This window comes from Pollicipes pollicipes, unplaced genomic scaffold (genome assembly GCF_011947565.3).
Source record: "Pollicipes pollicipes isolate AB1234 unplaced genomic scaffold, Ppol_2.1 Scaffold_7261;HRSCAF=8764_pilon_pilon_pilon, whole genome shotgun sequence".
NCBI classification, from domain to species: Eukaryota; Metazoa; Arthropoda; class Thecostraca; order Pollicipedomorpha; family Pollicipedidae; genus Pollicipes; species Pollicipes pollicipes.
The window spans coordinates 57,973,955-57,991,151 of record NW_023597054.1 but is presented as its reverse complement, the minus strand read 5'-3'; the positions used below and the strand labels follow the sequence as shown (position 1 = coordinate 57,991,151).

The following is a 17,197-nucleotide window of genomic DNA, read 5'->3' as shown; positions in this document are numbered from 1 at the left end:
GCCAGCCACCTCTCAGGCGATGTGAAGTCGAGTTCCTCAGGAGGCCGAAATCCAGACATCTTGACTTGCTTCACAACTCGCACCGCTTAAATCAATATGATGCTCACGCTTGCTTAAGTTTACTCTGGGTTCAATGCGTCTGCGCCACATTCAAGTCTTACGTGTTCTGTCTTCTCGCGCCGCTTTCAGTCAAACCACGGTCATTCAGACCAGACACGAGCGCTGCGAGACGGTAACTGTCTTAACACGTGAGACGAGCAGGCGGCGCCGACCCCGGCGGGCGGCGCCCCAGGCAGTACACCGCCGGTCGGGGCAGCGGCCTACCGAAATACAGCAGCATTGGCGGCGCGAGCAGGGGCGGACTCAGGCGCAAGCCAGTAACATCACGATACAGTTCATTGGACTCTTTTTAAGCCGGTAGAGCCCAGAGGTTTCGCCAGAGGTTTGATCGGGAGTCTACAGAAATGTTTATGGCCTCGTAAACATAGATTGCAGATAAGTATGGCCAAAACCTGTCTTAATGGGGCCAACCTAGCTTGTTTTGGAAATTTTCAAATCTCAGTCATAATCTGTTGCTGAGAAAAATAACGTAACGTAGTTTTCAACACGTACGACCGCAGATCCCAGCAGCCAAAACCTCGAAGCCCGGCGTTACAGTCTCCGTAGGCTACACGACGTCGGCCATGCGGCTAACATCAAGCAGTGATCAACGGGCGGAAGAAAATCTGGCGTTGGAACTGGAAGAGAAAAACGTGGAGTCCCAACTTTTCGTGCTGCTTGAACCGATAATTCGTCCAGAGGACAGTCTGAAAATTGCTAAACCAAATTGTCCGATTCTAACCTTTAAACGGTGTGGATATATTTTGAGAAGGCTTCGAAAACATTACTCGTCAACGGTCGTCCATGCGCGGACTGCGCCCGCGGCCTGGTACTGCTCGCAGTGTCCAACGCCGTTCGGTTTTACGGAAACTGCAACACTGGTCATCGCTGTTCATGCTCCTGCGATCGCAAGCGCGCAGGCTCGCCACTTTTTAGTGCAATTTGCTTCACTAGCCGATTTACAAAAAAAAGTGAGCCCTCCCAGACAAAAATGGGTTTGCGTTTTCCTTTTTGAGCTAATACAGCACTAATCAGACTCTTTAGCTTTTACATGCAAGGAGCCCCTTTGAGCAGAACACTATGGGGCACGTTTTCGTTTTCGGTAAGGGCTTGCTTGCTTGATCATTCCTCCCCAGTGTGAGGTGACTTCTGTCTGTCATTCTGTCGACGCGGGGGATGCCTGGGTCGGTGCGGAGGCCCTTAAAAAGATACATCATATCACGTTGGTCCCCTCCCTGACGCAGAAGACCCTCTGATCCGCACAGTTGGCTCCGGATCGATGTGGGCAATCCGTCATTAGCGCAACAAGATCCCTGAACGCCACAGCTCGTTCAAAAATTGGCACATGGACTTCGGTTCGGCTAAATGGGCCCATGGCTGGCATTAAGTTGGAGTACCCACCGTCCGGCGCAAGGGGCCCTGAGTGACACAGTTGCCCTCTATCGCCTCAATGTGAACTCTCATCATAAGTTCTCCGGTTTCATTTCATTGTAGAGGGCCACGACCAAATCAAGAGGCCCTCTGCCATTCGGGGTCCCGTCCCCGCCCATATTCAGCAAATGTTCTGCTGGCCGTCTCGAGACCCCTCGTTGACACAGGACACTCTGTTAAGCACTGTGAGCCCCTGACGAACACAGAGGCCCCGCATCCAATGCAAATCGCGGGCCCAGCCTTGTTCCTGGCAGGGCTCAGACAGACACGACTGTTCTGACTGTTCGGTTTTGGGCGGTGTCTTACCGAAAAAGAGGCCCGCTCTGTCCCACGAGTACCTGATCGAAGCAAGAGGGCCCCTGACCTAAATTTGAAGTCACGGCCCTTCGGTAGGGGAGGGGGGTCGTTTTTATTGTGGCATACCTACCTAAGGCTTCGGATCCTTTGGTCCCTTCAGCTTTTCAATCGGCCCTTTGATCTTCGGTCCAGAGGGGCACTATGGTACCCCTTCGGTTCTCCTCAAACAAAGCCCCTGACGGACTCGGGGCCATTTGCCTACACATGACCCACTATTAGACACTGTAGGCCTCTGACCAAGACAGGGGCCCCGATCATTGTTACAGAGACTCCGACCAATGCAAATCATGGGCCCCGGCCTTGCTCCTGCTTGGGAAATGAGCCCCAGGGTTCAGACCGACACGGAGCGAGCTGTCCAATGTTGGTGGTCTTGCGCCGACATCGCCGCCCGCATTGTCTCAGGGGTCCTCAATCGGTGTGAAAGGCCCTCTGACTGTTATTTCAGGTAACGACTCTACGGGACGGGATCCTTTATGTGACCTACAGCAATCCCTCCAGTCGCTTACGGCTGCAATGAGGCTCTTGATTGTCAGTTTCGGTGAACCCCCGGGCCGCCCTTCGGGCCTCATTGAATACTGTCCGTGGTAAACTCGGTGCCTCTTGCTGACACAGGATCCCCTGGCACGCACTGTACTGGCACTGATCAGCGCAAAGGGCCCTTTGGCTGTCATTGGGGTGTCCGGTCCTGCGGACCAGGGCCCGAATACAGCCTCCGGCCGGCCTTTCATGTCCTTCAGGCCTTTAAATCGGTGCCTTTATCGCAGGTCCCGAGGGGCCCTTTGGGCCCCCCGAAACCTAAGGGGATGGGGGGGGCACATTCTTCCTTTCACCTTGCCTGCGTCACTGATGCCAAGAACACCATATAAACCGCAGACGTGCCCGCAGTAGAACAGAAATAAAGCCCCCTTGATCCCAGGCCCTTTAACCACCACCCATTCTATGTAGAAGCACGGGCGGATCTAGACTTTAGTTTTGGGAGGCCACACCGTTCTTGTAGAACGCCATTTAAAACACCTAATGGTTCCCATCAACACACAGACACGCTCATATATATATATATATATATATATATATATATATATATATATATATATATATGTGTGTGTATATACGCATATATATATATATATATATAATAACTGCTACAAATATATAATAACTGCTATCAAATATATAATAACTATAGAGACTGCTGACATATATATATATATATATATATATATATACATATATATATATATATATATATATATATATATATATATATATATATATATATATATATATATATATATATATATATACGCATAGTAAACGACCCTCGGGTGCTGGCCTGGGCCTAGGTCACTGCGTCGCGTGTGTAGCCCCCGTGTTTGGTGAGGAGGACAATCTGTGACCGATGGGATGGATGTGATGATAAAGTTTGCGGGTCGCCAGGGACCCAGGCAACGGAAGAGAGGGTTTAGCCACTTCTCGGAACGCCAGAGGTATCTGGCTAACCATCCACCAGCAATGGACAACTGGTGCTAGACCCGCAGCCGTTGTAAGCTTCGGGTATGCGTTGAGTGTTGATGCAGTCGACTGCCCGAACTGTAACAAAACGAGAAACCTATGTAAAAAATTGTTGGGAACGTGACGGCGCATGCACACAGCATACCCTAGTCGATTTTTTTAAGGGGAGGGGAAGTCATGGTTCTGCGATACTTGAGGGCATGGCTCATTTGTCCCCTCCGCCTGGACCCGCCCTTGTCTACAACAACCGTACACCTGCCCCGGATGGGATCGTGAAATGGACTCGTCCAAAGCGATCATGACGTCAATGGTTGAGCCCTGGGCAAAATAATGGCACCTGCGACACACTGTGATCACGAGGTGCTATTTGAGAACTCGCTGATAGATGGCACCAGGTTTGCGCCGTCAAGGCCACCGAGCTGAGAGTGGGGACGAACCGCAGCGCATAATCAAATCGTCGCCAGCTCGGATCGCGCCGACGCGGTAAGTAGCCGACTTGTAGGTGCCGGAGGGGCCCCGCAGGGGCACCGGCTTCGGTCGGCGTAGGGCACTAGCGCCCCCTCGGGTCCCAGCTCCGGTAACGGGTGGACAGCGCAAGCTGGTCCTCTCAGGGCGTAGCGACCCTGCCGGTACGTGAGCTCCTGCTCCTTGTCCCGCCCGCTCCCTCCACATTACCCGCAGTCCCGCATCCGACCCTATCACCACTCCTCATCCGCGTTTTATCGGGGTCGCCGTGCCCCCTCGCCCACGTCCCCGGGTTGATCGGATCCTGGTGGCTGAGGGGCGCGTCGTGCGGGTCAGTCACGGCGCGTCCCAACACTCCACTTTGGCCAGGATATCCGGGGGCGCGGGGGGCCCGTGGGGCCCCACGCGCGTCTTGCGGCTTGTCGCTCGCGTCGCGGTTGGGTGCTCCTTGCGGGTTTCCGCTTGGGGCGCCTGGCCGCGCGCAGCGGCTTAAGGGGTCACGGGGCGGCGTCGCTGAACCACGGTCAGGACGGGGAGGTGTCTCCCCGGTTACACCAGGCCGTGTGGGAGGCGTCGTCCGCCCCGTATAGCACCGAGGTAGCCCTGGCGGCACCACCACCAACTGGTGAGTGGGCCGTCCCCCAGTTGGGCTCCGAGGTGGGTGGGGAGCCCCGGTGCCGAAATAAAGAACAACCTTGCATGGCATCTACAAACCCAAAAAACAACCGCCCCCGAGAGGGGGACGGACTGCGATGAATTTAGGGCGCAGCGAGGAGTCGGTTCCACCTGCCCCACGCGTTCTTGTCTTCCGGAGTGATGTGAAGAACCTGGCATCGCTTTCACCATTTCAGCGCCGAAACGGATGCGACAGGTTGGGAAAAGTCACCCGCTGTCACAAGCTGAGGGACGGCGCGATCGAGGTGGAGTTTGCAAACGGCACCGATGCGACTCGAGCTTTGACCTTAACTGAGTTTGTATATGCCGCGGGAACCGAGGGTGCAAAGCGAGACGTGAGCGTGCCAGTCACGGTCACACCGCACCACACCAAAAATGTCTCAAAAGGTATCATAAACTGCTATGACTTTCGTGACGTCAGCGAGGAGGAAATCATCGAAGAGTTGGGAATTTTGGGGGTCACGGCAGCACGTAGGATCACGACCAGGAGGGTTGATGACCAAATCCCTATAAACAACATTATACTGACATTCAACCGGCCTGATTTATCGTCTGATATCCGCATTCACTACGCAGTTGTCAAAGCCAGGGTATTCGTTCCGAATCCGATGCGATGTTTTCAATGCCAGTGCTTTGGTCATACAAAACCACACTGCCGCAATCGAGGTGTCTGTGGGAAGTGTGCATCTTCCGAGCATTCGGGAGACCAGTGTACCTCTGTGCAGCCCTGGTGCGTGAACTGTGGCATGGGACAGGTACCGCACACAACTTTCGATCGAAGTTGTCCAGCCTTCATGAAGGAAAAGGAAATTATATCACTCAAAACTTCAAAGAACATTTATTTCCGCGAGGCGCGTGAACAGTATGAGGCTAATCACTCCAAAGTATCTTATGCCGAAAAATCCAAAACGTCTGTACCACAGTCCACCAGCATCAATCACATGTCAGCGGTCCAACTCATCACGCTCCTGCGATCCTTCGGTTTGTCTGTGGTGCCAGCGGGGCGGGCGACCCCCGCCCAGTCCGATCCTCCTGGTCCTTCAGTTGCGCCCTGCTCTACCAACGCTGTGCCGCCGGACCTTCATGTGTCGTCGGGGTCGCAGGCGGGGGAGGAGGAGGGATGTACGGTGGTCAAGCGCGGCCATGGTCCGCGGGCTCGGCCTTCCTCGCCGTCTGTCACTCCGCTGCCCGCGTCGCCTCCGGTGACGCTGGCGAGTGTGTGTGAACGAGCAGCGGAAACGATGGAACGGCATGAGGCGGACAGGCGCGCCCGCGACGCCAAGCCGGCCCGCCTAGCGGAGTTGGAGAGGGCTAAGGCGGCCAATCGTTTGTCCGTTGCAAGCAAGGAGCCCACCCCTCGCAGTGGCACACCATCGCCGAGAAGGCCAGTGGAGGCCCCCGCTGACCCCCAGACGCCCGGTAGAGGCCCGCCGATGGGCTCTCCCCCGCCGCCACCCCGGACCGGGTACGCTGGCGTCAAGCGCGCCCCGGCCGGTCCCCCGTCTCCATCTGACGGTGGGAGCCCCAGAACTCGTCCCAGAGTGGGGCACCTTCCTGCAGAGTCTAACCGTGGCTCTCAGTCAGAAACGTCTGCTTCTGCAACTGGCGCAGCCCAGTTCTTTTAGGACGTGTTCGGTTTTAGTATGTGACCTTCAACCGCCTTTTTAACACGCCCCCTTTACAGGCCTTTTTACAGTGGGACTGTAGAGGAATAAGGGCGAATGCCCTCGACCACCAGGCTGTCGTCAGCAAGTACTGTCCTGCAGCCGTAGCGCTGCAGGAGACCAAGCTTGCTTCTAGTTACCACTGCACGCTGAAGGGATGCGCCCTGTTTCGCAATGATGTGTTCAACCGACGGTATCGCATATGGCGGTGTCCTTCTTGCAGTCCACCACAGCGTGCCAGCCAGGAGGTTTAACCCTGCGGTCTACGCTACAGGCTGTAGCCGCACACCTACATTTTAATCACCGTCACATCACGGTGTGTTCTTTATATCTTCCACCTGGCGTCGGTTTTCCATTGGAAGACATGAGACGTTTAGTGCATGAGTTGCCTTCACCATGTCTTCTTTTAGGCGACTTCCACGCTCATCACACCGCGTGGGGCTGTGATAGCACAAACACCCGCGGAAGGATGTGAGAACATTTTATCCGTGACTCGTCACTGCGTATTTTAAACACAGGGACTCGTACTCATTTTACACTGCCGTCTGGTCAAACTTCCGCGCTTGACCTGAGTCTTTCTAGTTCCGAGCTGGTGGAGAGCCTCGAGTGGTCTGTGGCAGATGATCCAATGGGCAGCGATCACTTCCCAGTGTGGCTTCGATTCCAAATAAGAGGAACGTTGGGTATAAGACCACGACGTTGGAATTTAAAAAAGGCTGACTGGAGTGAGTTTGAGGCTCGACTGGAGACATTATGTCAGACCGGAGGTGTGAGGGTGGCAACCTCTATTGAGGATTTTACTCACAGACTTTTAGATTGCGCTAGCGATTACATCTCGCGCACTTCTGGATTTCCCCATCGCACTCCTGTGCCGTGGTGGACGGAGAAGTGTCGTGACGCAATTCGCGCACTCAAACGTGCTTTCCGAGCTTTTGACGCCAGAAGTAGCTTGGAGAATTTAGTAGCCTTTAAGAAAGCCAGGGCTTTCGCCCGCCGCACGATAAAAGAAGCGAAACGTGAATCCTGGCGAATGTATATAAGCACGCTCAACCGATTCACACCAACTTCGCAGGTTTGGGCTCGGATCAAACGAATCTCTGGGCAGTTTTCATCCGCGCCACATCCTGTGTTACATGCTAACAGCCAGGTGGTGACTCATCCGTTGGATGTGGCTAACGGGATCGCCCGAGCACTCTCCCACCGTAGCGAAGGTGCAAACATGAACCCACAGTTTTTACGGCAAAGAGCACAATCCGAAAAAATCGTAGTGAACGTTTCTACAAGGCAACCACAGGCGTACAATGAGCCCTTCACTTTGGTGGAGTTGGAGTCGGCAATCGGAAAACTTCGTAGCGTATCGGAAGGTCCTGATGACATCCACAATGAGATGCTCCGACATCTGCCACCATGTGCACGTCGTGTACTATTGGCGGCCTTCAACAGGGTGTGGTCAAGAGGTGAGTTCCCTCCGGCCTGGTGGGAAGCTGTTGTAGTGCCTATCCTAAAACAGGGAAAGAGTGGGCTGGACCCTCTTCATTACCGACCCATTTCACTGACGTCATCACTGTCCAAGCTCATGAAAAAGATGGTAAACGTGCGACTCACTTGGTTTTGGAGAACAACGATATTTTTAGTAACTGGCAGTGCGGATTTAGGAAAAACCGTAGGTACGGTGGACTATCTTTTAACTCTGGACGCCACGGTTTGCAAGTCTTTTCAAGAAAAAGCGCATCTGGGGAAAATATTCTTCGATATTGAAGCCGCCTATGACACCACATGGCGCCATGGTATTCTTCAAAAGCTTTTTAGATATGGTATACGTGGCCATATGGGTACTTTTCTCCAAAGGTTTTTAGCCAAACGATACTTCCGTGTTCGGGTCGGCAACGTCCTCTCCGATAGGTACGAACAAATAAACGGCGTACCCCAGGGCGGCGTGTTAAGTGTAGCACTGTTCGCAGTTATGATAAATGATATTTGTGATGTGCTTCCACAGTCGGTCGGACGTGCCCTTTTTATTGACGATTTTACTATTTGGACCAGTGCAGCGAGAGCACCAGCAATGGAGCGTTGTCTCCAGCTGGCTGTGGACCGCGTTGAAAGATGGGGTGACATGAACGGGTTTCGTTTTTCAGGCGACAAGACCCTTGCGATGCATTTTTGTCGTCGCCAGCGATGTGATGATCTGAGCATCCGTCTATATGGTCGCTCTATTCCCAATAAGGCCGTGGCCAGGTATCTTGGGATACACTTTGGCCGCCGCCTTACATATAACGCACATCTTAAAATGTTACGCGATCGATGCTTTAAATCTCTCAACATACTAAAGTGTGTGCCTCGCACATCACATGGGGCAGACAGAAGCACGCTCATGCTTTTGTATCGTTCCCTCGTCCGCTCCAAACTGGATTATGCATGCTTTGTTTATGGTGGCGCGTCTGAATCCAGCAAGCGTGTTCTTGATACCGTCCACCATATTGCCATTCGCATTGCTACTGGGGCGTTTCGCACACCACCTTCCGTCAGCCTTTTAACGGAGGCACACGAACCACCACTTTCGACGAGGAGGAAAATGCTTGGCATACGTTATGCCTTGAAGCTGCGGCAGTTCCCACTTCACCCGACATATTCTGCAATATTTTCGCGGTTTGCGGTAAGTTTTCTTCGTCATGGGCTGCAGCAGCACACTATAACTTTTGGTTCCCGAATTAGAGCGTTATTGCTTGAGGGCGGAATTCCTCTTCGGGGTGTAAGGCAAGTAAGCCACCTGGCTTTTCCTCCCTGGCAAATGACCACACCCTTCATTGACACCTCGCTTACGGAAATTAGGAAAAAAGACGTCACACCACACCTATTGAGATCCAGGGCAGTTGAGCTTTTGGCGTGTTACGAAGGATATACCCTGACATACACAGACGAATCCAAAACTTCGGATGGCGTGGGTTGTTCTTTCGTCAGCGGTTCCGTCACTCGATCGTTCTCGTTACCGGCCCACTCGTCAGTTTGTACGGCGGAATTAGTTGCAATCACCAAGGCGATATGTTTCATAGAACTGGGTGAAGAATCTTTACACGCCATTTTTACGGATTCACTGAGCAATCTCTCTGCACTGAAGTCTTTTTATCCATCATGTCCTCTTTTACAGGACATTTTATCACGCCTGACACAATTGAATCGGGTTGGAAAGAGAGTTGCGCTGTGCTGGATCCCTAGTCACGTCGGTGTCGTGGGCAACGAACTGGCTGATGCCGCTGCTAAGCGAGCAGCGGTAGCGCCATATACCCGGTTTTTGCCTATCCCTGGCAGATATTTTTACCCGGCAGTCAAAACCTTCCTGAGAAGCAAATTGCAGCGTTGTTGGGACCAGGTGGGTGGCAATAAGCTCAAGGCGATAAAGACATGGCGTGGGCTTGTCTTTATGGCTAATGGCCAAATGGCCATGGGCTTGTGGTCGTCATGCTCTCGCAGTGTGCGGTGGGAAGAGGTGGTTTTATGCAGGCTGCGCATTGGACATACTTATGCCACCCATGGCCATTTGTTACATGGAGCCGACAGACCCCTATGCCAGCGGTGTGGTACCGTCCTCACTGTCCATCATGTCATTATATCATGTCCATGCCTCATCGAAGAACAACATCACTTTGGTTCACAGGCTTCGACCCTGACGATTAACGATGTGCTTGGTGACAGTCCCTCCTTTCTTGATCCCAAACAGCTCTTTTCGTTTTTAAAAGATATTGATTTTAGAGTCATTTTCACACCATACTTATTAAGTAACAGCATAGTTATGGGCGCAAAATGACCACTGCAGCCGACGCGCCCGAAAACTCCAATAAACAACATGTGCCGGAGGGGCGACGAGTGGGGCTGGGGACGGGGCAGTGCCACTGCTCAGCTCGACCGTAACATGTTAGGCTTGACTGATAGCATAACCAAGACCGTGTGCTGGCAACCATTGGAGCCCACGTGATCCTGGGCGGGAAATGTGATATGGCTGATGTGGCAGCGATGATTAGAAGTTTACTTTAAACATCCTCGTGTCACTAAAAATACTACATTGGTTTTGTCTGTGACTCCTTTAGCGCTTGTCATCACCTTTAAATAGAACGCGTCGCTATAGAGCGTAACGCAAGCAAATTAACACATACAAGCGTGGAGACATTACTCGAACTTGACGCTCACGAGAGCACGTGCTCCAAGTGACCTACTTTTGGGGTGAGGAACTAAACGGCGGACAAAACCTGTTGACAGTCTCATGCTCCGAGACCATGCGACCGATCGACGCCAAACCTTGATCAATCAATATCGCTTGATGGTTAACCTGCTCAATTCAGAAGAGGATGACCTGGGATCAGGTCAAAAGTCACAAAAATGCAAATAAACTGAAAAATCAGCTTGCGGACAACCCCACGCTCCGAGCTTAGGGGAAAGATCACCACAGAACATTTACCAGTCGTTTGCCTTGGTCAACATCCTACCCTGGTAAGCACTGGCCTTGGGTCAGGTCAAACGTCACCAAAAACACCCTTTACGTCCAAAAGGCTGCTGACAACACCGTTCGGCGAGGATATGGTGCCGATCGTCTTAAAACCTGTACGAATCGATATGCTTTAGTCCATATCGTTTTCTGTTAAGAACATGGTGACCTTCGTGCAGGTCAAACGTAACCAAAAATAACAAAAACCAGCCGAATTGGCAGAAAATAACCCGATGTTCATAACCATTGCTACAGACTGGCACAAAACCATTCTTCTGTAACTTTGGTTCTGTAACTGCCGGTGCCATAGCTTCGGAGCACGGGCTGCCTGCAGCCAAGTTTGGAGGTTTGGGGCGTTTTTTTATCACGTTTGACGTAACCCAAGGCCGCCATGCCTTGAAAAGATTACGATATTGGTTAAGGTTGCATCGACTGGTGTAGGTTTTGTGGTGATTTGTCCCATAGGCTGGAGCATGGAGTGATCTGCCAACCAAACTTCTTTTTCCGGTGTTCGCAATTTTTGCGCCTTTGACCTGGTCCAAGGTCACTATCTCCTGGGAAGGACAGGCTATCGACCTAGCGGCATCGAATGGTGGGGTTATCGTGACGATCGGTCACAAAGGCTCGCAGCTTGTGGTCGTCTGCAAATGAATATTTGGTGGTTTGGGGCATTTTTGGTGACCTTTGACCTGGCCCATAGCCACCACGTTCTGAAAACGATAGGCTGCTAGCCATTGTGCATCGATTGGTAAATATTTTCCATTTCATTAAAGGCTCTGAGCAGAGGTTGTGTGCGAAGCGATTTTTACGGGCTTCGAGTTCTTTTGGTGACTCTTTGCCGGACCCAATGTCCTTATGTTTGACCAATATTGTAAGTGACCCAAGGTCACTACTAAGGCTCGGGTGTCGATCAGTCCCATAGGCTCGAAGCGTGGGGTTGTCGATAGGTTTGGTTGACCGTTTAGTCCCCCCCCCCTAACTTTTTGTTCAAAGATAGTGGTATTGGTCCGCATCTCAAGATGACCTTTAAAAGGGCTAGTGGGAGTTTAACCTGGAAAAGCTTGGTTTTCTTGTCTCTGCTCAGCTGTCCAATGCTAGTGACTGCATGGGGTGGCAGAAAAAACAATTGCATAGATTAAGTTTTGATATTGTTATGAAATCGATAACATCAGGCAGCTACGTCTGTATCAATATCGGATATTAATAGATATCATTAATTTTATATGCGGGATCGTGCCTCAGTGGCTACTACGAGAATACAACCCTGTTTGCCCACGTTATAGATTGATTATCAGAAATGTCGTTGATGCAAGGCTGGCTCATCTACTGGCGTGCAAGTCTCCAATAGCAGACGGGCTAGTGCTTTTAGTGCTCAAGGCCATCCATTTACTCTCAAGCACTATGCCATACAGTGATGTGACGATCAGATAACTTTGTTAACATCGTGCGCGCAATAATGTTTCCAAAGAAGGTATGTACAACACTATGAGGTTTTCAGGGTTTGGTCACCATTGGTTGTTCAGTCCTAGGTCTTAACAGTTGAAGGTTAAGAATCTCGTGTTTAACAGATAAGCCCCAATATGCATAATTAATTCTGCTTAAGACATACATCTTAACAAACAGGGGCTATATTTTTTCTGTTTAATAAAAAAGAACACTTTTGAGATGCATGTTGCCTCCATAGCACGTTCAATCAGCACATACTTATGCCGCAGAAGAACATCATCTTTTCTCGACGCCCATTTATGTGCACCACCATAAAATAAACGAGATGAAGTAATTAGGCACATGTGAGAAGAACAGACTGTAACGCGCAAGGTTTGTATTTGTTATAATTTACCATGCCTGTTCGTTTTATGTCGAATTTTGTAAGTGTTGGCCATCCTTTCTGGGTCTTGTTGGTCTTTCCTCTGCGTCCAGAGGTGAAATTTCCTACTAAGTTGGAGGAGCTTTAGCATCCCAAATTGGGCTCTCCCCAACTTTGTGGAAAAGTGAGCGAAACCCATGATAGAAAGGCGTTACTTGGCATATTTGTAGAATACGCCGCATCAATTTCCACTGCTAAGCCCTCCCCCCCAAACTCATTTGCAAAACTACGCCCCTGTTTGCGTCTGCTTTTTGGTGCGTGTTTTTGCTTTTTGGGTGTGTGTGCCTACCAATGGCTGAGTGTACATTACAGGCAAGACCTGCCTTACCATGGATCGGTGGAGGGGACGCGTGGCGCTGGTAACCGGCGCTAGTGTCGGCATCGGTGCTGCCATCTGCCGAGAGCTGGTGAAACATGGAATGAAGGTCGTGGGTTGCGCCCGAAACGTCAAGCAAGTCCAGGTTTGTTTTTGTTTGACACGATCGTTTGGATGTCTCATTCGTACATTGGAAAGTGATCTTCTATAATTGCTTGCACGTGCACTTATTATGAACGTGCGCAAATTGCACTTACGTGCAAAGTATCTCGCTTTAAACGAGTCCGCTCAGTTGAAAAGCACGCGGTTCGGTCATGGGACTCCATGCTGCCTGAGCAGTGGAGCATATTTTGCAGCGAGAACCTAAGGATGCATCTCTTGACACCTTTTGGGACCCTGTAGTCGGAATGCCTTTATTGCTACGTCTGTTTCGAAAGGCCGTGATGATTATCCAGCCGGACCCGTGAATCCTCACCGAAAAGCCGTCGAGCATCGCCGTGGCTCTGAGCTCGCGTTCCGGTCATGTGGCCAAAACTCACTGTGATGGGGTCTCCGTGCAGGAGCTGGCTGCCGAGCTGAAGGACTGCACAGGTTCCCTGACGGCCCTCCACTGTGACCTGACCCAGTCGGACCAGATCGAAGCCATGTTCGGCACAATCCGGGAGCAGTTGGGCGGCGTTGATGTCTGCATCAACAACGCTGGCCTCAGCTTCGCCGGCTCCCTCATCAACGGCGATGTCGAGAAGTGGCGCACCATGCTGAACGTCAACGTGCTTGCGCTGGCGCACTGCTCCCAGCTGGCTATTCGCAGCATGAAGGAGCGTGACGCGGCCGAGGGCCAGATCATCAACATCAACAGTCTGTCCGGTCACCGGGTGGTGGTCAACCCTGATGTGCACTTCTACGCTGGCACCAAGTTCGCCGTCACGGCACTGACCGAGGGGCTGCGCCAGGAGATGGCAGCTGAGCCGCCGACCAAGATCCGCGTGGCGGTGAGAGTGGCGCTGTGGCGGCCGGCGCGCCAGCTCCAGCAGGTCCCGGACCAGTGTCCAAAAGTGTCGGTCTCAACTCGAAGTATATCAATGCAGTGCTCAGTCTTTTGCTGTAACCTGTTTACATTCTAGCTCCGAGAGTGTAGGGATATAAACTACAATGATCAATGCAACCATTTTGCGCTTAAGCTGTGGTTGTTGCGGCATTTGACCTTTAAAGTCTCGGATCTAATATTTTCCGTGTGGCATGGTGCTTTGCCACACTGCCGCAATAGGTCCAGCTCCCAAACTACTGCCTTCACGTGCCGCGAGATGTTCTTGGCTGGCAAGAGTCTTAAGCGATATATTCGCATTGCACTTTAACCGTGGCAATGGTCCATAGTTCGGCAACAATTTAGAACCACCGTCTGTTACATTTAAATGTTGGATCGGTCGCCGGCGCATTGTCTGCTGGATTCCGATCGAGCATATTGCTAGGGTTTTGTAGAGGCCAAAATTGATATTCAGACATTTTAGGTGCACTAAATGGAAGCCCGGTGTGAACAGTTGACTTCATCAAACGGGCGACCGTAGTTGCATGCTTGGCTAATTTGCATAATAAAACATACGCAGAAATATGTTAAGTAGCATTCGTAGATTTACAATGATTCAGTTCGTATTTGGTTTTAAAGTCTAGAATAACATGTAAAACAATCTGTAACTGATCGCACTTTAAAGAAAATGTGGTGGAAATCCACCTGGGACCCTTGAGAAGAACTTTTTTGCCGGGGGGGGGGGGGGGCATCTAATCCTCACCATAAGTGGTGCTGGGTACATCCTTGGGGCGATTTAATCGTTATCTACGATCTGGGTGACCGGTAAATGGCCATCCACAGTGGGAGTAATTCTGCACCAGAAGTTACTGTCTTTTGCTGCTCAGACTGGAGCTCTTGCGGAAAATGGGTGACTAAATTGTCACTGTGATTCATTTACGCCGTCCAAAGATGGGTCAATGGGTGTTGATAGCAGCGGGAGTTTGCATTTCATAATCTAGTATTATTGTCGTCCAGTCAAAGTGTTGATTTCAACCCTATTTACATGTAAAGGACGACCATGTTATAGGATTTTATTGCACATGTCCCTGATGACCCTAGCTGCTTTTGTTAATATCGCAGCGACCCGGTGGGCTCCTTTTCAGCCAGCAGCAGACATGAGCTTTACTTTCTATCCCGGCAGATCATATTTTCAGTCCGAATCGCAGCGCGTTGGGGTGATTTTGACGCACTTCACACGTTTACGATGCAACCGGATCATTATGTCTAGAAACGCGTTGCTCGACTTCTGAATTTATTTCGGTAATGCATTTTGTAGGCAACTATGTGGGATATAAACCATCCCATGGGACGTTGAGAACAAAAAACTGAGGTTGACCACTGTCAAATATGAAGTCAGCAAGAAATGTGGAGCGCCCCTTGCTACACGCATGCAGCGGCTTCGTAACAATAGCAACCTTTTCTGCCGTTTACATTTCTATTTGGATCGAACCATCGACGATTGCATCCGATATAGTCGGTTTAACTCCGACGTGCGTGAATTTTTCACCAATATCTCCCAGCAAACCTCCAAGTATAATTCCATTTTTCCTAGAGATCTCAAGTAGTGTACTGATGTCGTGGTAGACTCCAACTCCACGCAAAGTCAAGCACCAGTGTGCATTGTAGCAGTGTTGCCGCGTTATCATGATCTAGTGACGCACGGTAACCGGACCTTCCTCGCGGCAGCAAATCAGCCCGGGCATGGTGAGCACTGAGCTTGCATTCCGCATGCACGGCGGTGACGCGGTTAAAGGTGAGCGCCTCATGAAGCTGGGCATCGACGCCAGTAACATCGCCAACGCCGTCATCTACATCTTGTCCACGCCGCAGGACATGCAGGTGGGCTGCCATGGCAGAGCGCGCTCGCCCGTGCCCGTGGCGTCAGCCCCAGCGGCACTGCCCTGAGCTCCGTGTAAGGTCATGTGTGTGTCTCTGCTATCTGACCCTGCGGCACTGCTCTGAGCTTCGTGTAAGGTTATGTGTGTCACTCAGCTATCTGACCCAGCGGCACTGCTTTGAGCTCCGTGTAAGGTCATGTGTGTCACTCAGGTATCTGACCCTGTGGCACCGCTCTGAGCTCCGTGTAAGGTCGTGTGTGTCAATCAGGTACCTGACCCAGCGGCACTGTTCTGAGCTCCGTGTAAGCTTATGTGTGTCGCTCAGCTATCTGATAGCGTGTGGGCGGCTCGTGCAGGGAGGGTCACGCTTCGCCGAGCTCCATGACCAACATTATGACTGGCTGGCGTACTTCATCGGGGCCTGCTGCACCACACCCGTTATGCGTGTTCGTTTTCGTAGAAGCTCCTCTCTTGCCTTGCGCCACATAAAACATTTGGTCAGCGGGAACGCGGCACTTGCTGCTGAGTACCCATTCACGGAACGCCAGTGAGAACAGCCCTGTTAAGTCCCAGGGGTTGCATAAGCACCCGGGGCTGCGGTGTAACCGGTGCACGAATCCGGGCCCTCCATGGGCTCGAACAGCACGCCCCTACCACACCAAATGTCTTACCAGAGCTCACCTCTTTCAGGTCCATGATATTCTACTGCGGCCCACGGCACAGACGACATAACCGCCGGTGCTCAGTACCGCCTTCACTGCCGATGACAGTAGGATATGGAAATCTACCCCAGCGATACCTAGGCGAGCTCCGACACATGCTATTTCTTCCGCTTGTAGCTGCTGAAGCCATATGAAGTCAGGTTTCGTGACTGAACTGAATTTAGGATCACGAATTGGTATTTGTCTAATATTTGCGAGAATACTCCGCCACATTATGCTATCGGCTTTCAGAACGCGCAACGAAATAAATAAACCAAATAGCACGACTCTGATGCATTATTGCACCGGTGTGGTGGGCGAGCAGGACAGGCAGGTCAAGTATTTTGTGGTGCGTAGCAAGATAAAAGTGAGAGGACTGTGGGAGGACGCGTTGCAATACAACGCAGACGTGCTGCAATCTTGGGCGAAGCTCAGTGCTGTAGGATCGCACTAAGCTGGAAAGACTCGGGGCACCCCAAGCTACAGCATAGTACTCAACAACTTGACTGAGGGTACCCCCAATTTTTACGTCATACTCCCAAGCAAAACCGAGCAGCTTAGGAAATGGTTTTTCGATGTCACGTGCAAGTGACAACCAAGAGCGCCCGACCCAAATCCCAGGGTGCACCGCGCCTCGGAGCTAGCATGTTCCTGGTTCCCAACGATTTCTCTTGTTCTCACTGTCTACCTTGCGGAAACAATACCTGGGATTCTGGTTCCTGCTAGTTC

At 51.4% G+C, this 17,197-nt stretch overlaps 1 protein-coding gene across 1 annotated transcript; it reads left to right on the top strand.

The window, feature by feature from the left end:
• The first annotated feature begins 3,828 nt into the window (after positions 1-3,828).
• Positions 3,829-16,746, top strand: LOC119112263 (dehydrogenase/reductase SDR family member 11). The gene is made up of 5 exons (XM_037236369.1): positions 3,829-3,882; positions 12,860-13,008; positions 13,424-13,855; positions 15,616-15,768; positions 16,458-16,746. Exons 2-5 carry the CDS (start codon positions 12,877-12,879, stop codon positions 16,497-16,499), a joined length of 759 nt encoding a protein of 252 aa, XP_037092264.1. The 5' UTR covers positions 3,829-3,882; positions 12,860-12,876; the 3' UTR covers positions 16,500-16,746.
• Positions 16,747-17,197: the final 451 nt, after the last annotated feature.